The sequence below is a fragment of the Hirundo rustica genome, unplaced genomic scaffold (genome assembly GCF_015227805.2).
Source record: "Hirundo rustica isolate bHirRus1 unplaced genomic scaffold, bHirRus1.pri.v3 unplaced_BUSCO_381971at7742, whole genome shotgun sequence".
NCBI classification, from domain to species: Eukaryota; Metazoa; Chordata; class Aves; order Passeriformes; family Hirundinidae; genus Hirundo; species Hirundo rustica.
The window spans coordinates 19,131-44,441 of record NW_026690733.1 but is presented as its reverse complement, the minus strand read 5'-3'; the positions used below and the strand labels follow the sequence as shown (position 1 = coordinate 44,441).

Genomic DNA, 25,311 nt, shown 5'->3' with positions numbered 1-25,311 from the left:
GGTGCGGGGGGGGGGGGTTCGGCCGCAGCCCGCGGCGGCCCCGGGGGTTTTGTGAATAAATTTATTAAAAAAACCACAAAAAACGCCGAGTTTTGGGGGCGCGGGGGGGGCGGGGCTGGTGGGGAGGGGGCGTGGCCTTGGACGAGGGTTTGGGGTCAACGGATGATTGACAGCGAATTGTGGGCGTGGTTTGCGAGGGGGCGTGGCTTAAACACGGGCCGTTGGTTGATAAGCGGGGGCGTGGTCATGTGGGGCGTTCTGGCGTGCTCTTCTTCTGACTGGCTGCCACCTGTGGTAGGCGTGGCTTATCTCCCCTCGGCGCGCTCTCCCCTCCCCTCCACCCCCTCGCGCTGTCAATCAACGCTCTGCGCCTTCCCATTGGTCCGCGTGCGCCAAGCCCCGCCCCTTCCCCGGATAAGCGGCGGGAAGGGGCGTGGCCAGCGCGGGAGGACGCGGCGCAGGTGAGGGGGGGTCCCGGGGGTCCCGGGGCCGCTCTGGGGTTCCCGGTGACCCCCCCCCGACCCCTGCCCTCCCCAGGTCCCCTCATGGCGCCCACCGTGGCCGTCGTGGGCGGCGGCATCAGCGGCCGCCTGGCCGCCTGCTACCACCTGGTGCGCGCCCCCCGCCCGCCCAAGGTGAGTCCGGGACCCCCGCAGCAGCCGCCCCCCGCTCCGTCCCGGGACCCCCCCCCCCTCTCCCCTGCCCTCCGGCTGGCCCTTGCTCCGGGACCCCCATCCCTCCCGGGACCCCCCGGTGTCCCCCCGGAGACCCCGGACCCCCGAACCCCTGAGTCCCCAGACCCCCCTCGTGGCTCCAGGGACCCCACCTCCCAATTCCCCCTCTCCTGGCGCTGCTTTCCCTCCTGAGCCCCCCAGACCCCCAGGACCCCCAATTCCGCAGGGTTCCCATCCCTCCCGGGACCCCCAATTCCCCTGGGACCCCCAATTCCCCGGGGTTCCCATCCCTCCCGGAGACCCCAAATTCCCCTGGGACCCCCCAATTCCGCAGGGTTCCCATCCCTCCCGGGACCCCCAGTTTCCCCGGGACCCCCAATTTCCCCGGGGTTCCCATCCCCCCGGGACCCCCAGTTTCCCCTGGGACCCCCAATTCCCCGGGTTCCCCATCCCTCCCGGGAGACCCCCAATTCCCCTGGGACCCCCCAATTCCCCGGGGTTCCCATCCCTCCTGAGACCCCCAGACCCCCTGGGACCCCCAATTTCCCCGGGGTTCCCATCCCTCCCGGACCCCCAATTCCCCCAGGACCCCCAATTCCCCGGGGTTTCCCATCCCTCCCGGGAGACCCCCACGTGCCGCGGGGTCCCCGCGGTGTTTTGGGGTCTCCCCGCTGACCGGGGGTCCCCGCGGCGGTTCGGGGTTCCCCAGGTGGTTTGGGGGGTCCCGGGGGTCCCTTGCGGTGCTTTGGGGGGTCCCGGGGGTCCCTGCGGTGCTTTGGGGGGTTCCGGGGGTCCCTGCGGTGGTTTGGGGGGTCCCCGCGGTGGGTTTGGGGTCCTCCCGCTGACCGGGGGTCCCCCGCGGCGGTTCGGGGGTCCCCGTGGTGCTGCTGGAGGCCAGCGGCCGTTTCGGGGGTGGCTGCAGAGCACCGGGACCCCCGAGGGCGCCGTGTTCGAGGCACGGCCCCAGGGCGTCCGGCCCGGGGGCGCGGCGGGGGCGGCGACGCTGCGCATGTACCCCGGGGGTCGTGTGGTTGTCTGGGGGGGTCTGGGGGGTCCCTGGGACGGGTTTGGGGGGGGTTTTCGGGGGGTCTCGGGGTCCCTGGAGCGGGCCTGGGGGGGTTTGGAGGGGTCTGCGGGGTCCCTGGGACGGGTTTGGGGGGGTTTTCGGGGGGGTCTGCGGGGTCCCTGGGGTGGGTTTGGGGGAGCTGGGGGTTTCGGGGGGGGTTTTGGGGGGTCCCTGGGGCGGGTCTGGGGGGGTTTGGGGGGGTCCCTGCGGCGGGTTGGGGGGTCCTTAGGGGGGTTTTGAGGGGGGGTTTGGGGGGACAGAGGGGGGCTTGGGGATGGGGTTTTGGGGGTCATGGGGTGGGTTTGGGGGGACAGAGGGGGTCCCTGGGGGGCTGGGGTGGGTTTAGGGGTTTCCCCGGGCTGGGTTTGGGTGGGACAGAGGGGTCCTGGAGTGCTGGGGTTTAGGGGGTCCCTGTGTGGATTTTGGGGTCCCTGTGTGGATTTTTGGGGTCCCTGGGTGCATTCCGGGTCTCTGTGTGGTTTTTTGGGGTCGCTGTGTACATTTCGGGGTCCCTGTGCGGTTTTTTGGAGGTCCTTGGGTGCATTCCGGGGTCCCCGGGTGGATTTGGGGTCCCCGGGTGGATTTGGGGGTCCCTGTGTGGTTTCTGGGGGTCCCCGGGTGGATTTTGGGGGTCCCCGGGTGGATTTTGGGGTCCCTGTGTGGATTTTGGGGGTCCCTGGGTGGTTTTGGGGGTCCCCGGGTGGATTTTGGGGGTCCCCGGTTGGATTTGGGGGGTCCCCGTGTGGATTTGGGGGTCCCCGGGTGGATTTTGGGGGTCCCCGGGTGGATTTTGGGGGTCTCCGGGTGGATTTTGGGGGTCCCTGTGTGGATTGTGGGGGTCCCCTGTGTGGATTTTGGGGGTCCCCGGGTGGATTTTGGGGGTCCCTGGGTGCATTCCGGGGTCCCCGGGTGGATTTTGGGGTCCCCGGGTGGATTTTGGGGTCCCCGGGTGGATTTTGGGGGTTCCTGTGTGGATTTTGGGGTCCCTGTGTGGATTTTGGGGGTCCCCGGGTGGATTTTGGGGTCCCCGGCTGGATTTGGGGGTCCCCCCCGCAGGTGTCGGAGCTGGGGCTGGCCGGTGACGTTCTGCCCGTGCCCGGCGATCACCCCGCGTCCCGCAACCGCTTCCTGTACCTGGGGGGGGCGCTGCACCCGCTGCCGCAGGGCCTGCGGTGGGTGGCACCCCGTCCTGATGGCACCCCCCTGTCCCCTGGCTGCCACCCTGTCCCCTGGGTGCCACCCTGTCCCCCTCGGTCACCCTCCTGTCCCCTGGGCTGCCACCCTGTCCCCTGGGGTGCCATCCCTGTCCCCTGGGTGCCACCCTGTCCCCTGGGTCACCTCCTGTCCCCTGGGTCACCTCCTGTCCCCCTTTGTCACCCCCTGTCCCAGGGTCTGCGGTGGGTGGCACCTGTCCTGATGGCCCCCCTGTCCCCTGGGGTGCCACCCTGTCCCCTGGGTCACCCCCTGTCCCCTGGGTCACCCCCTGTCCCCTGGGGTGCCATCCCTGTCCCCTGGGTCACCCGCTGCCCCAGGGCCTGCGGTGGGTGGCACCTGTCCTGATGGCACCCCTCTGTCCCCTTGGGTCACCCCCTGTCCCCTGGGGTGCCACCCTGTCCCCTCGTCACCCCCTGCCCCAGGGCCTGCGGTGGGTGGCACCTTTCCCCAGGGTCACCTTCTGTCCCCAATGTCCCCAGTGTCCCCAGTGTCCCCAGTGTCCCCAATGTCCCCAATGTCCCTGCTGTCCCCAGTGTCCCCACTGTCCCCACTGTCCCCAATGTCCCCAATGTCCCCGCTGTCCCCAGGGGGCTGCTCCGGGCCGTGCCCCCCTTCTCGCGGGCGCTGCTCTGGAGCAGGATCTGCTGTCCCCAATGTCCCCAATGTCCCCAATGTCCCCACTGTCCCCAATGTCCCCACTGTCCCCAATGTCCCCAATGTCCCCAATGTCCCCAATGTCCCTGCTGTCCCCACTGTCCCCAATGTCCCCAGTGTCCCCAATGTCCCCATGTCCCCGCTGTCCCCAATGTCCCCACTGTCCCCAATGTCCCCAATGTCCCCAATGTCCCCAATGTCCCTGCTGTCCCCACTGTCCCCAATGTCCCCAGTGTCCCCAATGTCCCCAATGCCCCAGTGTCCCCAGTGTCCCCAATGTCCCCAGTGTCCCCAGTGTCCCTGCTGTCCCCAATGTCCCCAATGTCCCCAATGTCCCTGCTGTCCCCCAATGTCCCCACTGTCCCCAATGTCCCCAATGCCCCCAGTGTCCCCAATGTCCCCAATGTCCCCAATGTCCCTGCTGTCCCCACTGTCCCCAATGTCCCCAATGTCCCAATGTCCCCAATGTCCCCAGTGTCCCCAATGTCCCCCAATGTCCCCTGTTGTCCCCAGGGGGCTGCTCCGGGCCGTGCCCCCCCTTCTCGCGGGCGCTGCTCTGGAGCGGGATCTGCTGTCCCCAATGTCCCCAATGTCCCCAATGTCCCTGCTGTCCCCACTGTCCCCACTGTCCCCAATGTCCCCAATGTCCCCAATGTCCCCAATGTCCCCAGTGTACCCAGTGTCCCCAATGTCCCCTGTTGTCCCCAGGGGGCTGCTCCGGGCCGTGCCCCCCTTCTCGCGGGCGCTGCTCTGGAGCGCGCTCCAGGACCTGCTGACCCCCGCGGGGACGGCGCCGGACGAGAGCGCGCACGACTTCGCCCGGCGCCGCTTCGGGCGCGAGGTGGGTGCGGGACGGAGACCCCCGGGAATCCCCTGAACCCCAAGTGTCCCCTCAACACCCAAAAACTATCCCTGAACACCCAGAGAATCCCCTGAACCCCAAAATGTGCCCTGAACAAACCCCAAAAAATATCCCTGAACAACCCACAAAATATCTCCTGAACGTCCAGAGAATCCCCTGAACCCCAAAATGTCCCCTGAACCCTCCCAAAATATCCCCTGAACACCCCCAAAATATCTCCTGAACCCCAAAATGTCCCCTGAACCCCCACAAAATATCCCCTGAACCCCAAAATGTCTCCTGAACCCCAAAATATCCCCTGAACCCTCCCAAAATATCTCCTGAACACCCATAAAATATCTCCTGAGCCCCAGAGAATCCCCCTGAACCCCAAAATGTCCCCTGAACCCCCTCCCAAAATATCCCTGAACACCCAGAGAATCCCCCTGAACCCCAAAATATCCCTGAACTCTCCCAAAATATCCCTGAACACCCCAAAAAATATCTCCTGAACCCCAAAATGTCCCCTGAACCCCCACAAAATATCCCCTGAACCCCCAAATGTCTCCTGAACCCCCTCAAAATGTCCCCTGAACCTCCCAGAGATGCCAGAACCCCCCAAAATCCCCAGAACCAACCCCCCAAAGCCCAGATAAACGCCCCAAAATTCCCCATAGCCACCCCAAAAATCCCCATAACCACCCCAAATTCCCCATAAACCACCCCAAAATCCCCAGAGCCGCCCCGAAACGCGCCACGCCCCCGAACGCCGATAATCCCCGAACCCCGGAGCCCCACCCCGAACCCCGATGGTGCCAAAACCCCGATAATTCACCCCAAAACCCCGATAATTCACCCCAAAAACCCCGATAATTCACCCCCAAACCCCGCCCAGCCTTATCGGGGCCTCCCTGGGCCGGGCGGGGTCCCGCTGGCGCTGTCCCTGGTGTCCTTGTCACTGTCCTTGGTGTCCTTGTCACTGTCCTTGTCACTGTCACTGTCCCTGGTGTCCCTGTCACTGTCCTTGTCACTGTCACTGTCCCTGGTGTCCCTGTCACTGTCCTTGTCACTGTCCCTGGTGTCCTTGTCTCTGTCCCTGTCCTTGCTGTCCCTGGTGTCCCTGTCACTGTCCCTGGTGTCCCTGTCACTGTCCCTGGTGTCACTGTCCTTGGGTGTCACTGTCCCTGGTGTCACTGTCCCTGGTGACCCTGTCACTGTCCCTGTCACTGTCCCTGTCCCTGTCCCTGGTGTGCCTGTCACTGTCCCTGTCACTGTCCCTGATGTCCTTGTCACTGTCCTGTCCCTGTCACTGTCCCTGGTGTCCTTGTCATTGTCCTTGTCCCTATCACTGTCCCCATCAGTGTCCGCACTGTCGCTGTCCCCATTTCTGTCGCTGTCCCCGTGTCCCCAGGTGGCAGAGGTGGCAGTGGACAGCCTGTGTCACTGTGTCACTGTGTCACTGTGTCCTGTTGTCCCCGTGTCCCCAGGTGGCAGAGGTGGCAGTGGACAGCCTGTGTCACTGTGTCATTGTCCCCAGGTGGCAGAGGTGGCAGTGGACAGCCTGTGTCACTGTGTCATTGTCCCCAGGTGGCAGAGGGTGGCAGTGGACAGCCTGTGTCACTGTGTCATTGTCCCCAGGTGGCAGAGGTGGCAGTGGACAGCCTGTGTCACTGTGTCACTGTTGTCCCCAGGTGGCAGAGGTGGCAGTGGACAGCCTGTGTCACTGTGTCACTGTTGTCCCCAGGTGGCAGAGGTGGCAGTGGACAGCCTGTGTCACTGTTGTCCCCGTGTCCCCAGGTGGCAGAGGTGGCAGTGGACAGCCTGTGTCAGTGTGTCACTGTGTCCCTGTGTCACTGTGTCACTGTGTCCCTGTGTCACTGTGTCACTGTTGTCCCCGTGTCCCCAGGTGGCAGAGGTGGCAGTGGACAGCCTGTGTCACTGTGTCACTGTGTCATTGTCCCCAGGTGGCAGAGGTGGCAGTGGACAGCCTGTGTCACTGTGTCACTGGGTCACTGTGTCATTGTCCCCAGGTGGCAGAGGTGGCAGTGGACAGCCTGTGTCACTGTGTCATTGTCCCCAGGTGGCAGAGGTGGCAGTGGACAGCCTGTGTCACTGTTGTCCCCGTGTCCCCAGGTGGCAGAGGTGGCAGTGGACAGCCTGTGTCACTGTGTCCCTGTGTCACTGTTGTCCCCGTGTCCCCAGGTGGCAGAGGTGGCAGTGGACAGCCTGTGTCACTGTGTCCCTGTGTCACTGTTGTCCCCGTGTCCCCAGGTGGCAGAGGTGGCAGTGGACAGCCTGTGTCACTGTGTCCCTGTGTCACTGTGTCATTGTCCCCATGTCCCCAGGTGGCAGAGGTGGCAGTGGACAGCCTGTGTCACTGTGTCACTGTGTCACTGTGTCACTGTGTCATTGTCCCCAGGTGGCAGAGGTGGCAGTGGACAGCCTGTGTCACTGTGTCACTGTGTCACTGTGTCACTGTGTCACTGTGTCACTGTTGTCCCCAGGTGGCAGAGGTGGCAGTGGACAGCCTGTGTCACTGTTGTCCCCGTGTCCCCAGGTGGCAGAGGTGGCAGTGGACAGCCTGTGTCACTGTTGTCCCCGTGTCCCCAGGTGGCAGAGGTGGCAGTGGACAGCCTGTGTCACTGTGTCACTGTGTCACTGTGTCCCCAGGTGGCAGAGGTGGCAGTGGACAGCCTGTGTCATTGTCCCCCCGTGTCCCCAGGTGGCAGAGGTGGCAGTGGACAGCCTGTGTCACTGTGTCACTGTTGTCCCCAGGTGGCAGAGGTGGCAGTGGACAGCCTGTGTCACTGTTGTCCCCATGTCCCCAGGTGGCAGAGGTGGCAGTGGACAGCCTGTGTCGCGGGGTCTTTGCCGGTGACAGTCGCGCTCTCAGTGTCCGTTCCTGTTTCCCTGCGCTCTTCTGCGCCGAGCGCCGCCGCGGCTCCGTGCTGCTGGGGCTGGCCCTGGGACACGGTGGGGACACTGGGGACACTGGGGACATTGGGGACACTGCTGGGGCTGGCCCTGGGACATTGGGGACACTGCTGGGGCTGGCCCTGGGACACGGTGGGGACACTGGGGACACTGGGGACACTGCTGGGGCTGGCCCTGGGGACACGGTGGGGACACTGGGGACACTGGGGACACTGCTGGGGCTGGCCCTGGGACACGGTGGGGACACTGGGGACACTGGGGACATTGGGGACACTGCTGGGGCTGGCCCTGGGACACGGTGGGGACACTGGGGACACTGCTGGGGCTGGCCCTGGGACACGGTGGGGACATTGGGGACATTGGGGACATCGGGGACACTGCTGGGGCTGGCCCTGGGACATTGGGGACACTGCTGGGGCTGGCACTGGGACACGGTGGGGACACTGGGGACACTGCTGGGGCTGGCGCTGGGACACTGGGGACATTGGGGACATTGGGGACACTGCTGGGGTTGGCACTGGGACACGGTGGGGACAATGGGGACATTGGGGACATTGGGGACACTGCTGGGGCTGGCACTGGGATGTGGCAGGCAGTGGGACAAGGGGACACCATGGGGACACCCCCGTGCGGTTGTCACCGGTGTCCCGTGGGGGCTGGCACAGGTGACACCAGTGTCCCATGGGGGCTGGCAGGGGTGACATTGGGATCCAGGGGGGCTGGCACCGGTGTCACCGGTGTCCCATGGGGGCTGGCACGGTTGTCACCGGTGTCCAGGGGGGCTGGCACGGGTGACATTGGGATCCCGTGGGGGCTGGCACCGGTGACACCGGTGTCCTGTGTGGGCTGGCACGGGTGACACCGGTGTCCCAGCGGGGCTGGCACGGGTGACACCGGTGTCCTGTGGGGGCTGGCACGGGTGACACCGTGTCCTGTGCACGGGTGACATTGGGATCCAGGGGGGCTGACACGGGTGACACCGGTGTCCCGTGGGGGCTGGCACGGGTGACACCGGTGTCCTGTGTGGGCTGGCACGGGTGACACCGGTGTCCCGTGGGTGGTGGCACAGGTGTCACCAGTGTCCCGTGGGGGCTGGCACGGGTGACCCCCCGCCGCCCCTCGCGCTGTCCCCGCCGCTGTCCCGCCGGTGTGACACCGCTGTCCCGCCGCTGTCCCGCCGGTGTCACCCCGCCGCTGTCACACAGGTGCCCGCGGGCCCGGGCGCCGCGGGGCTGGCGCTGCGGGCTCGCGCCGAGCGCTGGAGCCAGTGGTCGCTGCGGGGGGGGATGGAGACGCTGCCGCGGGCCCTGGTGGCCTTCGTGTCACCGCGCGGGGCCGAGCTGCGCTGCCGCGCGCCCCTGACGCACCTGAGCCGCCGCCGCGGGCGCTGGCAGGTGGGGACGCCGAGGGGACCCGGCGCTGTCACCCGCGGGGACCCGTCCCGACCCCCGGCGTCCCCTGGGCTCCGTGTCCCCTCCCTGTGTCCCCCTGGGCTCCGTGTCCCCTCCCTGTGTCCCCAGGGCTCCGTGTCCCTTCCCTGTGTCCCCTCCCTGTGTCCCCTGGGCTCCGTGTCCCCTCCCTGTGTCCCCTGGGCTCCGTGTCCCCTCCCTGTGTCCCCTGGGCTCCGTGTCCCTTCCCTGTGTCCCCTAGGACCCTCCCCAATGTCCCCAGGGCTCCGTGTCCCTTCCCTGTGTCCCCTAGGACCCTCCCCAATGTCCCCAGGGCTCCATGTCCCCTCCCTGTGTCCCCTGGGCTCCATGTCCCTTCCCTGTGTCCCCTTTCTGTGTCCCCTGGGACCCTCCCTGTGTCCCCAGGGCTCCGTGTCCCTTCCCTGTGTCCCTGTCCCCTTCCCTGTGTCCCCTGGGACCCTCCCCAATGTCCCCTGGGCTCTGTGTCCCCTCCCTGTGTCCCCTAGGACCCTCCCCGGTGTCCCCAGGGCTCCGTGTCCCCTCCCTGTGTCCCCTGGGTCACCCAGTCCGTCCCCAGTGTGTCCCCAGTGTGTCCCAGTGTCCATCTGTCCCCAGTGTCCCCGTGTCCATCTGTCCCCAGTGTCCCCAGTGTCCGTCTGTCCCCAGTGTCCCCGTGTCCGTGTCCCCAGTGTCCGTCTGTCCCCAGTGTCCATCTGTCCCCAGTGTCCCCGTGTCCGTCTGTCCCCAGTGTCCCGTCTGTCCCCAGTGTCCGTGTGTCCGTCTGTCCCCAGCTCACCTTGCCGGACGCTTCCATCACCGCTGACCACGTTCTCAGCGCCCTCCCTGCCGCAGGTACGGCCGGGCCGGGGCTCCCGTGGGCCGGGCCGGGGGTCCCCCGTCCCCGCGTGTCCCCTGCGTGTCCCCCCGCGTGTCCCCTGTGTGTCCCCTGCGTGTCCCCCGCGTGTCCCCCGAGATGATGGCCCCCCTGGTGTCCCCCCGGTGATGTCCCCTCAATGATGTCCCCTGGTGATGTCCCTGATGATGTCCCCCTGTGTCCCCTGGTGATGTCCCCGATGATGCCCCCCCAATGTCCCCCCCCCGGTGATGTCCCCATGTCCCCGATGATGTCCCCGTGTCCCCGCCGATGTCCCCCGGTGATGTCCCCTGGTGTCCCCAATGATGTCCCGTCCCCACCGATGTCCCCTGATGATGTCCCCCCGATGATGTCCCTCCTGGTGATGTCCCCCTGGTGATGTCCCCAATAATGTCCCCCCCGCCGACGTCGCGGTGTCCCCGATGATGTCCCCCGGTGATGTCCCCCCCGGTGATGTCCCCTGCCGATGTCGCGGTGTCCCTGCCGCTGTCCCCGCCGCTGTGGCGGTGTCCCCGCCGATGTCCCTGACGATGTCGCGGTGTCCCCAACGATGTCCCCGCCGCTGTGGCGGTGTCCCCCCCCGCTGTCCGCAGCCCTGGCGCGGGCGCTGCCGGCCGAGCTGGAGCCGCTGGCGCGGGAGCTCCGCGGCATCGCCGCCGCCTCGGTGGCCGTGGTCAATCTGCAGTACGAGGGGGCGGCGCTGCCCGTCACGGTGAGATGTCCCCGGTGACCCTCGCTGTCCCCTGCTGTCCCCTCGCTGTCCCCTGCTGTCCCCTGCTGTCCCCTGCTGTCCCCCCGGTGACCCCCGGTGACCCCGGGCCGTTCCCCCGCAGGGCTTCGGGCACCTGGTGCCGTCCTCCGAGGACCCGCGCTCCTGGGCATCGTCTACGACTCGGTGGCGTTCCCGGAGCACGACGGGACCCCCGCGACCCCCGGGAGCCCCGGGCTGCGGCTCACGGTGGGTGGCACCGGGGACATGGCGGGGACACTGGGGGGACATGGGCTAGTGACACCGGGGACATGGGGGGGACACTGTGGGGACACCAGGGACATGGCGGGGACACTGGGGGGGCACTGGGGACGTGGGGGTGGCACCGGGGACATGGGGGGCACGCTGTGGGGGCACTGGGGACATGGGGGTGGCACTGGGGACATGGGGGCGACATTGGGGGGCACTGGGAACATGGGGGGGCACCGGGGACATGGGGGGTGATACCGGGGGGGACACCGGGAACAAACTGGGGACATGGGAGGGGCGCTGGGGACACTGTGGGGGCACCGGGGACATGGGGGGCACACTGGGGACATGGGGGAGTGACACCGAGGACATGGGGGGTGGCACTGGGGACATGGGGTGGGACACTGGGGTGGCACTGGGGACATGGAGGGGACACGGGGGGGGCACTGGGGACACTGGAAGGTGGCACCGGGGACCTGGGGGGGACACCGGGGGTGGCACTGGGGACACCGGGGGAGTGATACTGGGGACATGGGAGGTGGCCCTGGGCACAGTGGCAGTGTGACAGGTTGATTTGGGGGGGCTGACAGTGACCCAGGTGACACAGGGAAGGTGACAGGGATGTTTTTGGGGGGCTGACGGTGACCCAGGTGACACTGTGGGTGTGACACGTTGATTTCTGTCCCTGCCCGTGTCCCCAGGTGATGCTGGGCGGTGTGACAGGGATGTTTTTGGGGAGGTGACGGTGACCCAGGTGACACTGGGAGGGTGACACGTTGATTTCTGTCCCTGCCCGTGTCCCCAGGTGACACTGGGAGGGTGACAGGGATATTTTTGGGGCTCTGTCCTTGTCCCCAGGTGACACAGGGAAGGTGACAGGGAGGTTTTTGGGGGGCTGACAGTGACCCAGGTGACGCTGGGAGGGTGACAGGGATGTTTTTGTGTCCCTGCCCGTGTCCCCAGGTGATGCTGGGAGGGTGACAGGGATGTTTTTGGGGGGCTGACGGTGACCCAGGTGATGCTGTGGGTGTGACACGTTGATTTCTGTCCCTGCCCGTGTCCCCAGGTGACACTGTGGGTGTGACACGTTGATTTCTGTCCCGCCCCAGGTGATGCTGGGCGGCGCCTGGTTCCGCCAGACCCTCGGGGACCCGGCCGCCGTGGCCCCGGAGCTGCTGCTGCGCCGGGCGCGAGCGGCCGTGCGCGACCACCTGGGGCTGGCCGGGACCCCCCGCCCGCGCCATGGTCAGGGTGCAGCAGGTGGGTGACACCCCGGGGACGCCCCGGGGACACCCTGGGGACGCCCTGGGGACGGGTCTCAGCTGTTGTGTCCCCCTCCCCTTTTCCCCCAGGACTGCATCCCCCAGTACACGCTGGGACACTGGGAGCGCCTAGGTGAGAGGGGCGTGGGCGGGGGGCTGCGCTGTCCCCGGGGTGTCCCCGGGGTGTCCCTGGGGTGTCCCTGGGGTGTCCCCAGGGTGTCCCCAGCTGCCCTGGCTGTCCCCCCAGAGCGGATCCAGCGCTTCCTGGAGGAGCAGCAGCTGCCCCTGAGCCTCATCGGTGCCTCCTACTCGGGGGTCTCGGTCAACGACTGCATCGCCGGCGCCGAGGCGGCCGTGGGGAGGATTTTGGGGTCCCTCCCCGAGCCCTGAAACCCCCCTCCCGCCCCAGCTTTGTCACCAGCGTAGAACAGAGCGGATTTATTTTCCTTTTTTTTTTTTTTTTTTTAATTGAAAAAAACCCCCTTTAGAAAGGTGCAAGGGAGCGGCTCATAAATACAATAAATACCCGCGCGCCCGACTCGGGGACCCCCCCAAAAAAAACCCCCCAAAAAACCGCGGGGAGAGGAGAGAAGAGGAGAAGAGGAGAAGAGAGGAGACCCCCTGGCTCAGCCCTGTCCCCTCCCCGTGTCCTCGTGTCCCCTCTCCGGGAGGGAATTTTGGGTGTGGGGGGATCACGGGGGTCCCTGCGCCGTGCTCCGGTTCCCTCCCGGTGCCGGTGCCAATGGTGCCGATGGCGGTGGGCGCGGTGCCGATGGTGCCGGTGGGCGCGGTGCCGATGGTGCCGATGGCGGTGGGCGCGGTGCCGATGGCAGTGCCGGTGGGCGCGGTGCCGATGGTGCCGGTGGGCGCGGTGCCGATGGCGGTGCCGGTACCGATGGGCGCGGTGCCGGTGCCGGTGGGCGCGGTGCCGATGGCGGTGGCGGTGCCGATGCCGGTGGGCGCGGTGCTGATGCCGGTGGTGGCGGTGCCCGGTGCCGCGGGGTCCGTGCCGATGTCCACGGTGAGGTTGGTGTAGAGCGGCCGCAGCTCCTTGGCCAGCAGCGCGTAGCTCAGCGAGTTCATCCCGTCCTGCGTCCACGAGCGCTGCGTCCGCACCAGCAGGTCGAACCTGGGCGGGGGGGGACACGCGTGGAGGTGGCACCGCTGGCACCGGGGTGGCACTGGGGTGTCCCTGAGGTGTCACCGCTGGCCCCAAGGTGTCCCAGAGGTGTCCCTGCTGTCCCTGAGGTGTCCCTGCGGTTTCCTCCTGTCCTTCTGTCCTCCTTCTGTCCCTGCACTGTCCCTGCTGGCCCCGAGGTGTCCCCACTGTCCCTTCAGTGTCCCCGATGTGTCCCCACTATCCCCAAGGTGTCCCCGCTATCCCCACACTGTCCCCTCACTGTCCCCTCTCTGTCCCCTCCCTGTCCCCTCTCTCTCCCCTCCTTGTCCCCTCTCTCTCCCCTCCTTGTCCCCTCTCTGTCCCCTCTCTGTCCCCTCTCTGTCCCCTCGCTGTCCCCTCTCTGTCCCCTCTCTGTCCCCCCGCTGTCCCCTCGCTGTCCCCTCTCTGTCCCCTCACTGTCCCCTCTCTGTCCCCTCGCTGTCCCCTCGCTGTCCCCTCTCTGTCCCCTCACTGTCCCCTCTCTGTCCCCTCTCTGTCCCCTCGCTGTCCCCTCCCTGTCCCCTCCCTGTCCCCTCTCTGTCCCCTCACTGTCCCCTCTCTGTCCCCTCCCTGTCCCCTCTCTCTCCCCTCCTTGTCCCCTCTCTGTCCCCTCTCTGTCCCCTCGCTGTCCCCTCTCTCTCCCCTCCCTGTCCCCTCGCTGTCCCCTCTCTGTCCCCACTCTGTCCCCTCCCTGTCCCCGTTGTCCCCTCGCTGTCCCCTCAGTGTCCCCCCGCACCTGTGTGGGTTCTCCTCGTTGCCTTTGTCGCTCTTGTGTTTCACCATCTTGTAGTGGCCGATGGCGACGGGCGGGCGCGAGATCTTCATCCCGGCCAGGCGCACCCTGCGGGGACAGCGGGGACAGTGTGGGGACAGTGTGGGGACAGGGGGGACACTGAGGGGACACTGAGGGGACAGCGGGGTCATCCCGGCCAGGCGCACCCTGCGGGGACAGCGGGGACAGTGTGGGGACACTGAGGGGACACTGAGGGGACACTGAGGGGACAGCGGGGTCATCCCGGCCAGGCGCACCCTGCGGGGACAGCGGGGACAGCGGGGACACTGAGGGGACAGCGAGGGGACAGCGAGGGGACAGCGGGGTCATCCCGGCCAGGCGCACCCTGCGGGGACAGCGGGGACAGTGTGGGGACAGCGAGGGGACAGCAAGGGGACAGTGAGGGGACAGCGAGGGGACACTGTGGGGACAGTGGGGACACTGTGGGGACAGCGGGGACACTGAGGGGACACTGAGGGGACACTGGGGTCATCCCGGCCAGGCGCACCCTGCGGGGACACTGAGGGGACACTGAGGGGACAGCGGGGACACTGAGGGGACAGCGAGGGGACAGTGAGGGGACAGCAGGGACACTGCCAGGGACAGGGACACCGCAGGGGGGGCACTGGGACAGCGGGGACATCACAGGGGTGGCACCGGAACAGGGACACTGCCAGGGACAGCAGGGACTCCCTTGGGGACAGTGACATCGCAGGGGTGGCACCGGGGCGGTGGCACAGCCCCTGTGTCCTCAGGCAGGGGACACAAACACGGGGACAGTGAGAAGGGAGGGTCACGGTGTCACCCTGAGGGGACAGGGGACACCCCCCGTGGGTCCCCAGGCAGTGACATCGCCACGGGGGACACAAACGTGGGGACACAGGCTGGGGGGGGGTGTCACCATGTCACCCTGAGGGGACAGGGCGCGGGGACATCTCGGTGTCCCCAGTGTGACAGGACACCCCTCGTGTCCCCCCTGAGGTGACAGGACACCCCTCGTGTCCCCCCAGGCAATGTCACACCCCCAATGTCCCCCCCGCCAGCTGGGTGGACACACCCCCAGGTGCCCCCCCCCCCCCTCCACCAGCAGTGTCCCCAGGTGTCACCAGCTGTCCCCAGGCCATCCCCTGGTGTCCCCAGGCCATCCCCAGGCTGTCCCAGGTGTCTCCAGGTGTCCCCCAGGTGTCCCCCGGTGTCCCCAGGTGTCCCCAGGCCATCCCCAGGCTGTCCCCCAGGATGTCCCAGGTGTCCCCAGGTGTCCCCCAGTGTCCCCAGGCCATCCCCAGGTGTCCCCAGGCCATCCCCAGCATGTCCCCAGGCTGTCCCTGATGTCCCCAGGCCATCCCCAGGATGTCCCAGGTGTCCCCAGGTGTCCCCAGGCCATCCCCCGGTGTCCCCAGGCCGTCCCTGATGTCCCCAGGCCATCCCCCGGTGTCCCCAGGTGTCCCCCGGTGTCCCCAGGCTGTCCCAGGCCATCCCCAGGATGTCCCCAGGTGTCCCCAGGCTGTCCCAGGCCATCCCCTGGTGTCCACAGGATGTCCCCAGGATGTCCCCAGGATGTCCCCCGGTGTCCCCAGGCTGTCCCAGGCCATCCCCAGGATGTCCCCAGGCTGTCCCCGGTGTCCCCAGGCCATCCCCCGGTGTCCCCAGGCTGTCCCAGGCCATCCCCAAGATGTCCCCAGGTGTCCCCCGGTGTCCCCAGGCCGTCCCTGATGTCCCCCGGTGTCCCCCGGTGTCCCCAGGCCATCCCCCGGTGTCCCCAGGATGTCCCCAGGTGTCCCCAGGCCATCCCCAGGCCGTCCCCCGGTGTCCCCAGGCCATCCCTGATGTCCCCAGGCCATCCCCCGGTGTCCCCAGGATGTCCCCAGGTGTCCCCAGGCCATCCCCAGGCCGTCCCCCGGTGTCCCCAGGCCATCCCTGATGTCCCCAGGATGTCCCCAGGTGTCCCCCGGTGTCCCCAGGCTGTCCCTGATGTCCCCAGGCCATCCCCCGGTGTCCCCCGGTGTCCCCAGGCCATCCCCCGGTGTCCCCGGCCGTACCTGGTGGCGATGTCGTCGTCCTCGCCGCCCCAGCCCCAGTACTCGTTGGGAAGCCGTTGATCTTCATGTACTGATCGGGGGTGAGCGCCGAGACCCCCCCGAAATACTGCGGGTACGGCAGGCTGGGACGGGGACATGGGGACACGGGGGGACACAGGGACACGGGGGGACGGGGGGACACGGGGACACGGACACGGGGACACAGGGGGACACAGACACATGGACACACAGACACGGGGGGACACGGGGACACACGGACGGGGGGACACACGGACACGGGGACACAGGGACATGGGGGGACACAGGGACACACGGACACGGGGACACAGGGGGACACAGACACACGGACATACAGACACGGGGGGACACGGGGACAGAGGGACATGGGGACACAGACACACGGACACGGGGGGGACATGGGGACACGGGGGGACACAGACACACGGACACACGGACACAGGGACACGGAGGGACACATGGGGGGACACGGACACACGGAGATACGGACATACAGACAGGAGGACAGAGGGACACGGGGACACACAGGGACAGAAGGACAGTGTCACCTGTGCCACCACAGCGTCCCCAGGGTGTCCCCAGCTGTGCCCAGTGCTCCCAATGTGCTGTGTCCTCAGCTGTCCTCAGTGTCCCCAGGTGTCCCCAATGTGTCCCAGGTGTCCCCATCCTATCCCTGGTGTCCCCAGGTGTCCCCGATGTGTCCCCAGCTGTCCCCATCCTATCCCCGGGTGTCCCCATCGTGTCCCCAGTGTGTCCCAGCTGTCCCCATCCTATCCCTGGTGTCCCCAGGTGTCCCCGATGTGTCCCCAGCTGTCCCCATCCTATCCCCGGGTGTCCCCATCGTGTCCCCAGTGTGTCCCCGCTGTCCCCATCCTATCCCCGGGTGTCCCCAAGGTGTCCCCAGGTGTCCCCATCCTATCCCAGGTGTCCCCAAGGTGTCCCCAGGTGTCCCCATCCTATCCCAGGTGTCCCCTGTGTGTCCCCAGAGTGTCCCCAGAGTGTCCCCATCCTATCCCAGGTGTCCCCAGCTGTCCCCATCCTATCCCCGGGTGTCCCCAAGGTGTCCCCAGGTGTCCCCATCCTATCCCGGGTGTCCCCAAGGTGTCCCCAGGTGTCCCCAAGGTGTACCCATCCTATCCCCGGGTGTCCCCAGCTGTCCCCAGCTGTCCCCATCCCATCCCAGGTGTCCCCAGGTGTCCCCATCGTGTCCCGCTGTCCCCCCACCTGTATCCGAACTTGTTCATGGCCACGGAGGCGTGTTTGGGGTCCAGGGGTCGCAGGTGTACAGGTTGTGGTCGTTCTCGGGGATCAGGTCCACGTCGTGCAGGAACAGGCAGTCCCACTCCTCGTCCTTCAGCGCCTCCTTCACGCCCACGTTCAGCAGCTTGGCGCGGTTAAACGTCGAGTTCCCGGCCTGGGACGGGGGAAACGGGGCTGGGGGACCCCAAAATATCCCGGGGAGACCCCAAAATGTCCCGGGAACACCCCAAAATATCCCGGGAACACCCCAAAATATCCCGGGAACACCCCAAAATATCCTGGGAACCCACTAAAATATCCTGGGAATGCACTAAAACCATCCCTGAACCCCACGTTCAGCAGCTTGGCGCAGTTAAACGTCGAGTTCGAGTTCCCGGCCTGGGACGGGGAAACGGGGCTGGGGGGACCCCAAAATACCCCGGGGGGACCCCAAAATATCCCGGGAACCCACTAAAATATCCCGGGAACCCACTAAAACCATCCCTGAACCCCCACGTTCAGCAGCTTGGCGCGGTTAAACGTCGAGTTTTCCCGGCCTGGGACGGGGGGAAACGGCGCTGGGGGACCCCAAAAATATCCCGGGGGGACCCCAAAATGTCCCGGAGAGACCCCAAAATATCCCGGGGGGGACCCCAAAATGTCCCAGGAACACCCCAAAATATCCTGGGAATGCACTAAAACCATCCCAGGATCCTCTAAACCATCCCTGAACCCCCACGTTCAGCAGCTTGGCGCGGGTTTTTTAAACGTCGAGTTCCCGGCCTGGGACTGGGAAACGGGGCTGGGGGACCCCAAAATATCCCGAGGGGACCCCAAAATATCCTGGGGAGACCCCAAAATATCCCGGGGATGCACTAAAACCATCCCGGGATCCTCTAAACCATCCCTTCAGCCCCACGTTCAGCAGCTTGGCGCGGTTTTAAACGTCGAGTTCCCGGCCTGGGACGGGGAAACGGGGCTGGGGGGACCCCAAAATACCCCGGGAACACCCCAGAATATCTGGGAACGCACTAAAACCTGGACCCCCACGTTCAGCAGCTTGGCAGGGTTAAATTCACAGCACCCTGGGGAGACCCCAGAACATCCTGGGAACCCCCAAACCAGCTCAAACCCTCCCCGGGGACCTTTGAAACCATCCTGGGACCCCTCAAACAACCCCCAACCCTCCCTGGGGAGCCCCCAACCCACCTCAAACCACCCTGGGGACCCCCGAAACCACCCCAAACCCTCCCTGGGGACCCCTGAAACCACCCCAAACCCTCCCTGGGGACCCCCCAAACCACCTCAAACCCTCCCTGGGGACCCCCCCCAAACCATCTTGGACACCCCCCAACCCACCTCAAACCACCCTGGGGACCCCCCAAAACATCTCAAACCCTCCCTGGTGCTCCCCCAACCCACCCCAAACCTCCCTGGGGACCCCTGAAACCACCTCAAACCCTCCCTGGGGACCCCTCAAACCACCTTAAACCACTCCAAACCCTCCCTGGTGCCCCCCAACCACCTCAAACCACCCTGGTGCCCCCCCAAACCACCCCAAACCCTCCCTGGAGACCCCTCAAACCACCTTGGACACCCCCAACCCACCCCAACCCCTCCCTGGTGCCCCCCAAACCACCTTGGACACCCCCAACCCACCCCAAACCCTCCCTGGGGCCCCCCCAAACCCACCCCAACCCCTCCCCGGCGCCCCCCGCGCCCCCGGCCGCACCTGGTGCACCACGTAGATGCCGTAGTGCAGCTGCTGGCGCTGCAGGAAGGGGTGCAGGTAGTAGAGCAGGTGGCGCAGGTGGCCCTCGCGGTTGCGGTGCGGGACGATGACGGCGGTGCGGGAGCGCGCCTCGCAGCGCGGCGGGCGGGGTAGCGGCCCCCCGGCCGCACCCCCGGGTTCTTGGCGCGGATCTGCTCCAGCGTGGGCACGCGGGAGAAGGACAACGGCCAGCGGGCCCACTGGGGACGGGGACATGGGGACATGGTGACACTGGGGACACGGCCAGCGGGCCCACTGCGGGACGGGGACATGGAGGGGACATGGTGACACCGGGGACATGGTGACACGGCCAGCGGGCCCACTGCGGGACAGGGGACACGGGGACATGAGGGGACACGGTGACATGGCCAGCGGGCCCACTGCGGGACGGGGACACGGAGGGGACATGGTGACATCGGGGACATGGTGACACCGGGGACACGGCCAGCAGGCCCACTGCGGGATGGGGACATGGGGACACTGAGGGGACATGGTGACACCAACAGCGGGCCCACTGCGGGACGGGGGACATGGGGACACTGAGGGGACACGGGGACACTGAGGGGACACGGGGACACGGCCAGCGGGCCCACTGCAGGACGGGGACATGGGGACACTGAGGGGACACGGGGACACTAAGGGGACACGGGGACACGGCCAGCGGGCCCACTGCGGGACGGGGACATGGGGACACTGAGGGGACACGGGGACACGGCCAGCGGGCCCACTGCGGGACGGGGGACATGGGGACACTGAGGGGACACGGGGACACTGAGGGGACACGGCCAGCGGGCCCACTGCGGGACGGGGGACATGGGGACACTGAGGGGACACGGGGACACTGAGGGGACACGGCCAGCGGGCCCACTGCGGGACGGGGACACGGAGGGGACACTGAGGGGACACGGTGACACCAGGGACATGGTGACACCGGGGACACGGGGACACGGCCAGCGGGCCCACTGCGGGACGGGGGACATGGGGACAGGGGTGACACCGGGGACACGGTGACAACCGGGGACACGGCCAGCGGGCCCACTGCGGGACAGGGGACACCAGGGACATGGTGACACTGAGGGGACACGGTGACACGGCCAGCGGGCCCACTGCGGGATGGGGACAGAGCTGGCACCGGGGACATGGTGACACTGAGGGGACATGGTGACATCGGGGACACGGTGACACGGCCAGCGGGCCCACTGCGGGATGGGGACATGGGGACACTGAGGGGACACGGTGACACCGGTGACACGGCCAGCGGGCCCACTGCGGGATGGGGACACGGAGGGGACACAGTGACATCGGGGACACGGTGACACCGGGGACACGGCCAGCGGGCCCACTGCGGGATGGGGACACGGGGACACTGAGGGGACACGGCCAGCGGGCCCACTGCAGGACGGGGGACATGGTGACACCAGGGACACGGTGACATCGGGGACATGGTGACACCGGGGACACGGCCAGCAGGCCCACTGCAGGATGGGGACATGGTGACATCGGGGACACGGTGACACCGGGGACATGGTGACACGGCCAGCGGGCCCACTGCGGGATGGGGACACAGGGACACTGAAGGGACATGGTGACACCAGGGACACTGGGGACACAGGGACACTGAAGGGACATGGTGACACCAGGGACACTGGGGACATAGGGACACTGAGGGGACATGGTGACACGGCCAGCGGGCCCACTGCAGGATGGGGACACGGTGACACCGGGGACGTGGTGACACGGCCAGCAGGCCCACTGCAGGATGGGGACATGGGGACACTGAAGGGACATGGTGACACCGGGGACACTGGGGACATGGTGACACGGCCAGCAGGCCCACTGCAGGATGGGGACATAGTGACACCGGGGACATGGTGACACCAGGGACATGGTGACACGGCCAGCAGGCCCACTGCAGGATGGGGACATGGTGGCACTGGGGGGACAGGGGTGGCACCAAGGGGACAGCACTCGCACCGAGGGAGGACTCAGTGACCCCAGCCTGTCCCAGACCCGGGGGTCCCAGGGGTCTCTCCTCAGCCTGTCCCAAACTGGGGACCCCAAGTGTTTGTCCCCCCCTGTCCCAAACTGGGGTCTCAGGGGGTCAAACTGGGTTGGGTGTGTCCCCATTCTGTCCCAAACCGGGGGTCCCGGGCAGTGTCCCCATTCTGTCCCAAACCGGGCTGGGTTTGTCCCCATTCCCCTGTCCCGGTTCTCCCCGTTCCTGTCCCGGTTCCTCTCCCAGTTCTCCCCGTTCCCCTGTCCCGGTCCCTGTCCCGGTTCCTGCCCCGCTCTCCCCGTTCCTGTCCCGGTCCCTGTCCCAGTTCCTGCCCCGCTCTCCCCGTTCCTGTCCCGATTCTCCCCGTTCCCTGTCCCGGTTCCCTGTCCCGGTTCCTGTCCCGATTCTCCCTGTTCCCCTGTCCCGGTTCCTATCCCGGTTCTCCCCGTTCCCCTGTCCCGGTTCCTATCCCGGTTCTCCCCGTTCCCGTCCCGGTTCTCCCCGTTCCCTGCCCCGCTCTCCCCGTTCCCCGTCCCGGTTCTCCCCGTTCCCTGCCCCGCTCTCCCCGTTCCCCGTCCCGGTTCTCCCCGTTCCCTGCCCCGCTCTCCCCGTTCCCCGTCCCGATTCTCCCCGTTCCCCTGTCCCGGTTCCCTGTCCCGGTTCCTATCCGGTTCCTGCCCCGCTCTCCCCGTTCCCCTGTCCCGGTTCCTGCCCCGTTCCCCATCCCGGTTCTCCCGTTCCCTGTCCCGGTTCCCTGTCCCGGTTCCTGCCCTGCTCTCCCCGTTCCCCTGTCCCGGTTCTCCCCGTTCCCCTGTCCCAGTTCCTGCCCCGCTCTCCCTGTTCCCCTATCCCGGTTCCTGCCCCATTCCCCGTCCCGGTTCTCCCGTTCCCGTTCCCCACCGCGCCTCACCGAGCAGGGGCGATCTCTCCGGGCAGAAGGGCAGCGGCCGGGCGGGGTCCGGTGTCGGTGCCGGTCCGGTGTGGCTCAGGTTGGCGTACACGTCGTGCGTCCGTGAATAATCCACGGCGGGCCCGGCGGGGCGGCCGAACAGCGCCGTCAGGTTCCGGAACCCGCCCAGCGAGAAATAGGCCACGAAGGCGAACTGGCAGCTCACCAGCAGCGCCAGCGAGCACGGCCGCTCCAGCAGCCGCCGCAGCATCGCGGGGAGCGGCCCGGTGGGACCGGGTGAACCGCCCGGTGTTACCGGGGAACCGCCCGCTGTCACCGGGGAACCGCCCGCTTCACACGGGGAACCGCCCAGCCGGCCCGGGGGCAGCATGGCGGGGGGCAGCGGGCAGCATCGCGGGGGGGGCTGCGGGATGCAGGCTTTGGATGGAGATGGAAAACGCTCCGGTACCGGGAGAGGCGCGGTTTAGTCACCGGTACCTGCCCGGTTATCCCCGTACCTGCCCGGTCCTGGCTCCCCTTAGTCCCTGCCGGTCCCCGGGATCGGCTCAGCCCTATCCGGCACCGATCCCGCTCTCCCTCCCCGGGATCTCCCAGCCCCGGTACTGCCGGTCCCGGGTCCTCCCGGCCCCGGTGCAGCCCCCGGTGCAGCCCCCGGTGCCGGCGCTGCCGTGCCCGGTTCAGCACCGCCGCCCCGCTCCCGTGCCCGCGGTTCGCCCGCAGCCCCCGGTCCCGGTCCCGCTCCCGGCTCCGCTCCCGGTACCTGCCTGGGCCCGGCTCAGCCCCGCCCGGCCGCCGCCATCTTGGAGCGGAGGGCGCGGCGTGATGACGTCACGGGGCGGGGGGCGCGCGGCGGGGTCAGGCTCCGGCGGCGCCGGGAGGGCGGGGGGGGGCCGTGGGGGGCCCGGGAGCTCCCTGAGGGGATCCGGGAGGGCGCGGCGGGCACCGGAGGCGATCGGGGACCCCCGGGAGGGGCGCGGGGCCCGGAATGACCCGGGACAGCCCCGGGAAGCGGAGGGGGCGCGGTCGGTGTCAGCCCCGCCCCGAGGGAGGCGTGGCCACAGGGGGCGCCGTCGCCATGGCAACCGCGCCTGGCCCCGCTCCCTAACGCGAGTTCGCCCCGCCTCTCATGTGACGTCACGAGAAGAACGCGCTGTGATTGGGCGCGGGGAAGGAGGCGGGGCGCGGGTTTGGCGGGGCGTGTCCGCGCCACGTGTGTCACCCGCGGCCACGTGTCTTGTCCCCAGGGGGTCCCTGTGACCTCTGTGTCCCCACCCTGGTCACGTGTGTCACCCCCGGCCACGTGTCCATGTCCCCAGGGGGTCCCTGTGACCTCTGTGTCCCCACCCTGGTCACGTGTGTCACCCCCGGCCACGTGTCCTTGTCCCCAGGGGGTCCTGTGACCTCTGTGTCCCCACCCTGGTCACGTGTGTCACCCCTGGTCACGCGTGTCCCCTCTGGGGTCCCCTCGGCTCTGTGTCCCCCCCCCCCCCGAGGGGGTCCCTGCCACCCCCCTTTTGTCCCCTCCCCGGCCACGTGTGTCCCGTGGGGGGCTGTGTCCCTTGTCCCTCTGGGGTCCCCAATAATCCCACCAGGGCCAGGCTGGGGGCGGTTTTGGGGTGTTGGTGGCACCCTGGGGTGGGGGGGACGTGTCCCAGCGCTCTTGGGGACACGGAGGGGAGCAGCACGTGTCCCCCGTGAGCAGGGACAGGGGAGGGGACACAGGCGGCCTCAGTGGTGGTGGTGGCACCACAGAGGACGTGGGGACATGGCGGGACGGGACACGGGGATTTGGGGTCACGGGGACAGGGGGACACAGGTGTGATAAACGCCGATCACTTGGTTTAAAATTTTAAAAGTTTAATAGTAAATAAGATGGTTATAAAAAATAGAATTAGAGTAAAAAAAAATCGAACAGTTTTAGAGCTAGGACAATACAAGACAATAAAAACAAAGTTACAGACGTCTGGGTGCCTCTCCCGAGCCACAAGCTCTGAAGAAGGACCCCTGTTAACAAAGAATTATCTCTTAAAAGCAATAGCCTGTTGAATATTCATACATTCATACATAATGCATAAATTCCATTCTAACTAAGAATTGTCTCTGGTTAGTATCACTTTTTTCCTTTAATCTCTGTGGCGTCCACCAGGCTGAGAGAAGCAGGAGGAGCTGGTCTCTTCTGATAAAAAGTAATAAATGCTTTTCTTCTTTGAAAGATTTACATTTTCCTGTGGTTGGTACATGAAAACTACATTTTAACTACAAAACTACGTTTACCATACTAACAAAATATTAATACCACATTAACAGTTAGCACAACATAACACATATAGTAAATATCTTGCGTAGAGCCATATAATATGCACTTTTCACACAGGGACACCAGGATATGGGGACACGGGGACATGGGATTACGGGGACATGGGGACACGGAATCACAAGGACACAGGGTCACGGGGTCAAGGGGCCATGGGAACATGGGACATGGAAACATGGGGTCATGGGGACACAGGAACATGGGGACACAAGGACAGGGGGACACAAGGACACGGGTACATGGGGACATGTGGACACCCACCCGTGGCTGCAGCACAGCCTGGTGACCCAGGCACTGGCACACCAGTCTGTACTGGTCGTACTGGGGACAGCGCTGTGGACCCAGTCCCACCCAGCACGGCCCCAGCACCAGTATCCCCAGTTCCAGTGTGCTCCAGTTTCAGTAACTCCCAGTGCCAGCATCCCAAATTCCAGCCTTTCCCAGTTCCAGTGTGCTCCAGTTCCAGTAACTCCCAGTTCCAGCGTCCCTCAGCTCCAGCATCTCCCAGTTCTACTATTCCTGAGCTCCAGTATCCCCCAGCTCCAGCATCCCAAATTCCAGTATCCCCAGTCCCAGTATCCCCAGTCCAGGCCCCCCCGGGCTGGTGCCGGTCCCTGGGTGTCCCTGACCTGTGACCCACACCTGTCCCCAGCCCACCACTGCCACCCCGGCCGTGACGTCACCGGGGGAGGTGGCAAGGGAGGGGACACCACACTGGGACGGGGGATGGGGCATCCGGCATTCCGGTGTCACCACGGGAGGGAACGGCGGTCACCTCCGGCCGCAGCGGCCCTGTCCCCTCTGTCCCCACCCCTGTCCCCTCTGTCCCCACCCCTGTCCCCTCTGTCCCCACCCCTGTCCCCTCTGTCCCCACCCCGTCCCCAGCCGCCTCTCTACCCCTAACAAAGATGGCGCCTACCCCTCACTGTCCCTTATCAATCATGGCGGCGCCCTCGACCTCGACCTTTCCAGTCACGGCATCTCTGCGCATGCGCAGAACCTCTGCCCACACCCGTCATGGCGGCGCTCAAAGCTTCCCCCTGCCCTTCTTCCCAGCCACGGCGTTCCTGCGCCACGCACACGATGGCGGCACACCCACTCACACCCAACAGAGAGACGCTCATCGCGTCCGCCCTTCTCGGCCACGGCGCCCTCCGCCCTTGCGCAGCGCCATGGGGACGATGGCGGCGCGCCGCCCACACCAAC

General features: G+C 66.8%; 2 protein-coding genes across 2 annotated transcripts; one reads left to right on the top strand and one right to left on the bottom strand.

The window, feature by feature from the left end:
* Positions 1–545: 545 nt before the first annotated feature.
* Positions 546–12,461, top strand: PPOX (protoporphyrinogen oxidase). The gene is given in 15 exon segments (XM_058419174.1): positions 546–635; positions 1,553–1,580; positions 1,583–1,701; positions 2,797–2,912; positions 4,318–4,450; positions 7,279–7,441; positions 8,609–8,778; positions 9,585–9,645; positions 10,261–10,379; positions 10,501–10,531; positions 10,534–10,625; positions 11,735–11,854; positions 11,856–11,885; positions 11,978–12,020; positions 12,135–12,461. Coding segments are annotated over 15 exon segments (1,458 nt in total). The 3' UTR covers positions 12,278–12,461.
* On the bottom strand, positions 12,351–22,454 carry B4GALT3 (beta-1,4-galactosyltransferase 3). Its single transcript, XM_040054464.2, is given in 10 exon segments — positions 12,351–13,016; positions 13,783–13,887; positions 15,858–15,909; positions 15,912–15,979; positions 17,100–17,145; positions 17,148–17,289; positions 18,847–18,993; positions 18,996–19,067; positions 19,069–19,085; positions 21,792–22,454. Coding segments are annotated over 10 exon segments (1,641 nt in total). The 5' UTR covers positions 22,162–22,454; the 3' UTR covers positions 12,351–12,394.
* Positions 22,455–25,311: the final 2,857 nt, after the last annotated feature.